Source organism: Lupinus angustifolius, chromosome LG15, assembly GCF_001865875.1.
Source record: "Lupinus angustifolius cultivar Tanjil chromosome LG15, LupAngTanjil_v1.0, whole genome shotgun sequence".
Taxonomy (NCBI): domain Eukaryota; kingdom Viridiplantae; phylum Streptophyta; class Magnoliopsida; order Fabales; family Fabaceae; genus Lupinus; species Lupinus angustifolius.
The window spans coordinates 16193930-16202929 of NC_032023.1; the positions used below are offsets into that span (position 1 = coordinate 16193930).

Genomic DNA, 9000 nt, shown 5'->3' on the forward strand with positions numbered 1-9000 from the left:
TGAACTTATGGAGTTCTGGATCAACACATACATTGCCCACACTACAATTCCGCCATGTTTTCTTCTCCTTCAACTCATCTACTCTATCTTTGCCATTACCTTTGACACACCTTGTCTAGCCATCACGCCTTCACCCTCTTTAGTCATTATCTAACGTCTGGGCTAAGAGCCAACTACCAATTGGCTCTGATACCAATTGTTGGTGCAGCGGAAGCGATCGTTGCGCAGCGTTGGCCACAAGCAATCAAATAAAGGCATAGAATAAATATAAGAGAAGAAACAAGAGAATTTGTTAACGGGGTTCGGCCAATTATGCCTACGTCCCCGGGAGCGTTGAGCGGCTACCAAGATATTATTAGAGAATTAGGATTACAATCCCTAGCACACCCATGGGTCCACCTGCCCATGTGGGTGTTTCTATTAGGTGCTTATATCTAGTGCACATTATAACAAGGGACTTGAGTCCAATATATAACATTGATATTCTACTCTATTCTAATTCTAGGCAATGTAGGACTTCATAGAATCACATATTTCAAACATCCCCAACACACAAAATTAGAACATAGGTGTATAAATGATGTGTAAGCTTATAAATATAAATGAGTGCAATCCTCTAGAAAGAATGAGGAAGTTAAAAAATAGAACTAATAATAAAAGAGAAATAGTCACAGTAAAAATGAGTAATCTCTACAATTATGGTTGGGGAATCACTTGTCCCCACCTTCCATATCCACAACTTATCATAACTCTGATCCACACGATTCCTAAACAGATACCCAACTTGTTTTCATCCCAAATCATTCAACATCTTCTTATGGTCTGTGCTATTGAAATATCATTTTCTGTCTTTTAAATTTTCTGTGTGTCTGCTTCCTTCACATTAAAGTTCTCTTTGATATTCACCTATTATTTCCCAATTTATTATTCCCACATAGAATAAGGTCACATAATAATAAACTTATGTTTTTTGTCTTTTGGAATTGTATTCAACTTTTATTTTAATTCCTATTTTTATTACTCGTCTTTCTTTTTCAATGTTCTCAATGTTTTGTTTTAGTCTATGTTGTCTAAAATAATGACATGACTACCATCAATAATGTTATGTATCCACTAATTGATGATGTCATTGGAAATTAAACTTTTTTAAGAGCTAATATTAAAATTGAGTAAACTTTTATGGACAAAAATATAATTAAACACAATAATATTTGATTATTGATACTAATTATTTCAACCCTCCTCTTGGACCAATCAAAATCCTATACCCACATATCTCTAACTAGTAGCTACATCCCACCAGGATTCATGGACCAAAAAATATAATTAAATGTGGTGCTTAATTTTCATCATCATGAATAATTGATCCGGTTACTGATCATATAAGCTATTGTTAAAAGAATAATTCTATGCAAGAGTAAGGTTTACATCAATTTAGTTGGAATCTAAAGATGGTTCATGTATTAGAAGAAAGACATATATGTTCACCTATAATCTTCCAATGTGCTATCTCGTACTAATGATAATGAAACAAAAATAAAAATAATTTGAATGTTTTAGTTTTTTAATTGACATGTCATTTTTCATTAGCACATAACATTATATGAGACAAGATTTGGGACAACAGATCTATGCTCTATATTCTTGTCCCTTGAAAGGTCACTAGGTGACTTTCATGATAAGGAACAACTCTATCAAATGCAACATGATTTTGAGACTTCACCATGCAAACATAACTGAAAAATTTAGTATCTTCCATTTTTTTTAAATAATTTATCTATGTGTTCATCGTTTATTTATTATGTGCTGCTTGGTCCATCTCAATACTTGGATTGTTATGCCAAGTTAGATGAACCATCATTATGATGACTTGGAAAATTCCCTGCAACTGCTGTCATTTGCACCTAAAAGTAATGGAATAAAATTCAAAAGAAAATTGTGTATATAAAGATTCTGTTACTGAAAATTAACAAGCCTTTATACAACTACACTATGCAATGATTAAACAATTAATTTTCCTTTTTAATACAATTTTAGCATATTATGGTTATTATTTCCTTAGTTGCTTGTTGATTGCATATAAGACCACCACATTGCAGGCTTGCTAGTTACATTTAATTCTCAAAGCTTATCCAACATAACAAGGTTTTGTCAAATTATAGTATTTGTTGGCACTGTTGCCTTTTGTATTATCCAACTAGGTATATTGATACAAATAGCAGCATATGCACATAGGACCCAGTAGACACTTAAAGCCAATGTAGTCACTTTCACAGTGGAGAATCTTGTAAGAAAAATGTTGTTAGATCTCATAGAAATATGGAAAATAATTATGTACATCTAAGTTCCAATTATAAAGCTATTGCATGGAAGGGTTAATAGTAGTTAGTAGTTACTACTTAGCCAAGTAAAGTAAAATACCATGTACTATAGGATGGTAAGGTTACTTGCCTTATGACGGCATGAGTTCAAATCCATGAAACTACCTCTTCGCTTGTGATAGTAAGACTGCTTAAATCTACAGATCTACCTATTCACTTGTGCACTGGGATGCCCTTTTTACCATGTCTCCTTTACCAATCTTTCAGCTATTAATGCTTCTAATTTGTCTGTTTCTTCAGCTTTTGCTATATTGAAGTGGAGTTTGAGGGAGAATAATAAAGGAAGGGTCTACTTATTCATCAGTGCATGGAAATATGGGAATTTCAATATCAAATTCCAACTGTCCATGATACATAGGGCACATAGAAGTAACTTAGAGAGACTATTGCTGCTATGTTTGGAAATTGGTTGAGCTAGAACAGAACAATATCAGAATACCTACCCTCTCATCATGTCAAGCAATGCATTAACTCTTTTTATCTTATTCCTTAATATCTCATTGTTTCCAACCATATCTGCTTTGAACCAAGAAGGTCTCTCTCTACTTGCTTGGTTTTCAACCTTCAATTCCTCTAACTCTGCTATTGCTTTCTCTTCATGGGATCCAACTCACAAAAATCCTTGCAAATGGGACTATATAACATGTTCCAAACAAGGGTTAGTTTCAGAGATCATAATAACATCCATCGATCTTCGTAGTGGCTTCCCTACACAGCTTCTTTCATTTGACAAACTTACTACTCTTGTAATTTCAAATGCAAATCTCACTGGTGTGATTCCAAGTTTTGTGGGAAACTTGTCATCTCTGGTAACTTTGGACCTTAGCTTCAATACCTTATCAGGAACAATTCCAGAAGAAATAGGAAAGCTATCTAAACTGCAGTGGTTATTGTTGAATTCAAATGCCTTACAAGGTGGAATTCCAACAACTATTGGAAACTGTTCAAAGCTTCAGCAGCTGGCACTGTTTGATAACCAGCTATCTGGTATGATTCCTGGAGAAATAGGCCAATTGAGTGCTCTTGAAGTGCTTAGAGCAGGAGGAAATGAAGGTATTCATGGTGAAATTCCAATGCAGATATCAAACTGCAAGGCTCTAGTTTTGCTTGGACTTGCAGATACCGGGATTTCTGGCGAGATTCCGCCGAGTATAGGAGAACTTACAAATCTTAAGACACTTTCAGTTTACACAGCTCATCTCACAGGTCATATCCCTCTAGAGATTCATAACTGCTCATCCTTGGAAAATTTGTTTCTGTATGAAAACCAGCTTTCTGGAAATATTCCTTATGAATTAGGTTCCATGCAAAGCCTCAAGAGGGTGTTGTTGTGGCAGAACAACTTAACTGGCACCATTTCTGAAGGTCTTGGAAACTGTACAAATCTGAAGGTCGTTGATTTCTCTTTTAATTCTCTGGTTGGTCAGTTACCTTTGTCACTGAGTAGTTTACTCTCATTGGAGGAGTTTCTTTTGTCTGATAATAACATTTCTGGAGAAATACCTTCTTATATTGGCAACTTTTCAAGGCTGAAGCAACTTGAATTGGATAACAACAAATTATCCGGCGAGATTCCACTTGTTATGGGGCAACTGAAGGAACTCACACTCTTCTTTGCCTGGCAGAATCAACTCTATGGAAGCATACCAAGAGAACTATCCAACTGCGAAAAACTCGAAGCAGTTGATCTTTCACATAACTTCCTCACAGGTTCAATTCCAAATTCTCTCTTTCATCTAGAGAATTTAACTCAATTGCTGTTGATATCAAACAAGCTTTCAGGTCAAATTCCACCAGATATTGGTAGCTGCACCAGCTTGATAAGGTTAAGGCTAGGATCAAACAACTTGACTGGTAAAATTCCACCAGAGATAGGTCTTTTAGGAAGCTTGAGATTTCTTGAGTTGTCAGATAATCAACTCAATGGAGATATTCCCTATGAGATAGGTAACTGTGGTAATCTAGAAATGCTTGATTTTCACAGAAATAAGCTGCAAGGAACAATCCCTTCCTCATTACAATTCCTAGTTGATCTCAATGTGTTAGATCTTTCAGCAAACAGAATCACAGGAAGAATTCCAGAAAGTTTGGGCAATCTCACATCTTTGAATAAGTTGATTCTAAGTGGAAACAATATCACGGGTTTGATCCCTCGGTCACTCGGATTTTGCAAGGATTTGCAGTTGTTGGATATAAGTAACAACAGAATCACTGGTTCCATTCCTGGTGAGATTGGTTACTTGCAAGGACTAGATATCCTCTTGAACCTTAGTTGGAATTCTTTAACAGGCTTCATTCCTGAGACCTTCTCAAATCTCTCAAAACTTTCCAACTTGGACCTCTCTCACAACATGCTCACAGGCACACTCAAAGTGTTGAGTAGCCTTGACAATCTTGTGTCTCTAAATGTGTCTTACAACAAGTTTTCTGGTTCTCTTCCTGATACAAAGTTCTTCCAGGATCTACCTGATGCTGCATTTGCTGGTAATCCTGAACTTTGCATTAACAAGTGTTATACAAGTGGACATAACCAAAGTACCAAGTCAGTAAGAAATATTATTGTCTACATATTCCTTGGGGTTATTATAACTTCTGGTTTTGTAACATTAGGAGTAATTTTAGCTCTTAGAAGTCAAGGGGCAACTTTACATAGGAATTTTGATGAAGGTGGTGATATGGAGTGGGCTTTCACTCCATTCCAAAAACTCAACTTCTCCATCAATGACATTGTCACAAAGCTATCAGATTCAAACATAGTAGGAAAAGGTTGCTCCGGCGTTGTTTATCGTGTAGAGACTCCAACAAGACAGGTTATTGCAGTGAAGAAGCTATGGCCAATAAAGAATGAAGAGCCACCGGAGAGAGATCTATTTTCTGCTGAAGTTCAAACCCTTGGATCAATAAGGCATAAAAATATAGTGAGACTTTTAGGATGCTGTGACAATGGAAGAACTAGGTTGCTCTTGTTTGATTACATATGTAATGGGAGTTTGCATGCATTGCTTCATGAAAAGAGATTGTTCTTGGATTGGGATGCAAGGTATAAAATCATACTTGGAGTAGCTCAAGGTTTAGAATATCTTCATCATGATTGTATTCCTCCGATCGTCCATCGCGACATTAAGGCTAACAACATCTTGGTAGGACCACAATTTGAAGCTTTTCTTGCTGATTTTGGCCTTGCAAAACTTGTAAGTTCTTCAGGTTGTTCAGCAGCCAATGACATTGTTGCAGGCTCTTATGGATATATAGCTCCTGGTGAGTATAAAATCTTTTGAGATTATAAAACAGCCATTTCATTTTGTCAGGTCCAATTAGCAAAACCTTTCAATCTTACATCACTGTTGTCAAAGAAAGACTTACAAAAATCAGTGTGCATAGACTTCAAGACATTCTTTTTATATTCCTAGATCAGGTTATACTCTAATAGTTTCCTACGTCAAGTGATACATGCCACTTTAAAGTACCTTTTCTTCTTTTTCTTATATTTTGTGTCCAAATTGAAGTCATTTTCTCAATCTCATTGTGACTGCTAACTGATCACATTACTATTATCTGTCAACTTCAGAGTATGGATACAGTTTAAGGATCACAGAGAAGAGTGATGTGTATAGTTATGGTGTTATGCTCCTTGAGGTCTTAACAGGAATGGAGCCAACTGATAACAGGATTTCAGAGGGTGCCCACATTGTCACATGGATCAGCAGTGAAATCAGAGAACAGAAAAGAGAATTCACATCAATCCTTGACCAGCAACTGATATTGCAGTGTGGAACAAGAACACCAGAAATGCTTCAAGTGCTAGGGGTGGCTCTCCTCTGTGTGAATCGATCTCCAGTCGAACGGCCTACAATGAAGGATGTAACAGCAATGCTCAAGGAGATAAAGCAGGAAAATGATGATATTCAGAAACCAAATTTTCTCCATAAAGGCATTGTTACCAATCCAAAAGTAGCAGTTCATTGTTCCAGTTTCTCTAGATCATGTGAACCTCTTATTGAAACACCATCTTCTTCTTACCAAATTGGTAACTAGATTTGTTAATTAATACCCTTTTTCTCATGTGACAAATAATTTGTATGGGGTAGTATTCAGTAATGTATTATAGTATCTGATGGCAATTACACATTACAATATTGTTCTTTCTATAGATAGATAAACTCTTGGGGTCCAAAACAAGATACAACAACCTTGAATCCTTATCTCTCAAGTTGAAACACCTAGTACTCTCTAGTCTCAATATTTTACTTCTATGTCAATAGAGCATTTAATAATGTCCTTGCAATATAGTATCAAACTTCAATTTGGAGTGCACTAAAAATCCACATAGAAGATACTTTTGGATATAGTCTCAATCTAGGTAGTCAATTGTGGAAAACGGAGCATTGCAGTCGAACTCAAAAATACTATAATAGGATGGCGGGCAATGGGATGACCGCTACAACTAAGGAAAAAAAATGTAAATAATTTATATACTAAACATATAAATACAGAAAGAAAACTTAAAATACACAATATTATACCCTCCGCATATAAACATACAAATACACCAAAAAAAACATTCAAAATATAAGTAATTCATAATTGACAACAAAAAGAAACTCACAAAAGGAAGGGAAAGGGGAATAAAAGAAAAACAAAAAAATATAAGTAATATATTAAAATCTGAAAGCGTTGAAGATGTAAAGAGAGAAAACAAAAATAAAAACAAAAAAAATACAATATATTAAAATTGGAAAGTGTTGAACATGTAAAGAGGGAGAACAAAAATAAATTAATAGAAGGAAGGGAAGGGGGGCGAGGAAAGGGGGAGAGGGGAAGGGGAGAAGAGCAGGGGGCAGAGGGGAAGAGGGAAGGGGGAGAAGGAAAGGAGAAGAAAAGGAGAAGAAGGGAGGAGGGAAGGGAAGTAACGTGTTTCTTTAGGTTAGTTTGTCACGTGTCTTTTTTAAAAGGAAGGAAATAAGGAGAGAGGAGGAGTGTTTTATAAAAAAACTAAAAAAAATGCCATGTACTAAAAAGTAAGGGTAAAAATGACATTTCTCATTAAAATTAGGTTCCCAACTCAACCCGCGACTGGCGCGACGGCCAGCCGCACCGCTATGCGCTATTCCGTCGCGGGGAGGACCTGCTATCGCGTGCGCTTGACTACCCAGGTTCCAATCAACAACTGTAGTTAAGGAATACCATTTTTTAGGTTCAGTTAACCTTGTTAATAATGATTTATCAGAGAAGGGACCTAAGCACATAGCTTTCAAGGGACTGGAGAGATAGGCCAGAGAAAAGGTAGAAATGACAGTGTCTTAGGTCCACTAACCTTCACAAAGGTGTCTCCAAAAATTATTTGTGTAAAGATAGCTCATGCTCCATGTTATTAAAATGATATGTAGCTATTATTCATGTGATAGGAGACCATGCTAGGCCCACAGATAGATTCATAGATCTTATCTTCCCAATTTAGGAATGCAAGCAACTATCATTTTAAGTAATCACTTTTTTTTGGGTGAAAAGTTATCACTATTTTCCTATACAAGAAACATGAGCCTCTAGAATTAGAAAGGTAAGATGAAGGACAACATTATCATTTACTCAACAGTGTCTATGTAATGTTTTTAAACCATAACAAGAGAATGTAAAAGAATTATATCTAAATAGTATGGCGAAGGTCATTCTTATAACTGTAATGACTATATTAATGATAAAGTTGTTTATCTTATAACCTAGTCATATAATCTGACTGAAAGTTACTATTATCAAATCTTAAAAATAAGTTCTCCCCTATATTTATTGGACAAAACAACAATAGAAAAAGGGAGTTTGATAAATGGGAGCATAATAATCCTTGTTTCCAAGAAACAACAATGAGAGACAGAAAAATATAGATAAATTTAATTATGTTCATGGGCTTTTTGTAGTGGATCACTCATTTCTATTACCGATACACGCATGTTGCCACAGTCCTGTCCAATATTTCTAAAAAGGTCATGTTAAAAAGTATTTAGAATGTTTTTATTAAGGAATCCAAACATTGAAAGTGTGTATTGAAAAATGTAATCTTTAAATTATTAATTCTTCAATACACCACTTACAATACACAATGTTTACTTTGAATTTTTTAAGGAGTAATTAACATCTACGGTGCTAATTAAACTTTTTTATTAGAAAACAGTAATAAATACGTCTAAGAGACAAATACACTCTTTCTTTGTTATTTATTACAAATGCTCATACGTCATCAGAAATCACCAGCATAGATTACGAGCTTCAAATACTCAACCCCAATAAATTATTCTGCAAAACATCATAAGGATAAACAGATATATATTGTAATTTTTTATAATCATTCATGTGTGTTAGTAATAATTTACTATTAAATAAAAATATATATTAGCGATTGATAATACAATGCCTCTTGTAGTTATAGTTAATGTCTGCCAATTCATCAACTAATTTTATCAAACAACTTTATTTCAATAAACTAGCAAGTTACCTGTGCGAGGCAATATTTTTTATCACATGATTAAGAACATATATATTATATCAATATTGTTTCTTTAAGATAAGGAACAACTTCAAATTTTGTTATTTTGAAATTGATATATCTTTCAAAATTCAATGTCTT

General features: G+C 34.9%; 1 protein-coding gene across 1 annotated transcript; it reads left to right on the plus strand.

Moving 5' to 3' along the window:
• LOC109328488 (LRR receptor-like serine/threonine-protein kinase RCH1) lies at nucleotides 2606-6557 on the plus strand. Its single transcript, XM_019561972.1, has 2 exons — nucleotides 2606-5639; nucleotides 5950-6557. The coding sequence occupies exons 1-2, from the start codon at nucleotides 2834-2836 to the stop codon at nucleotides 6414-6416; spliced, it is 3273 nt and encodes a 1090-aa protein (XP_019417517.1). The 5' UTR covers nucleotides 2606-2833; the 3' UTR covers nucleotides 6417-6557.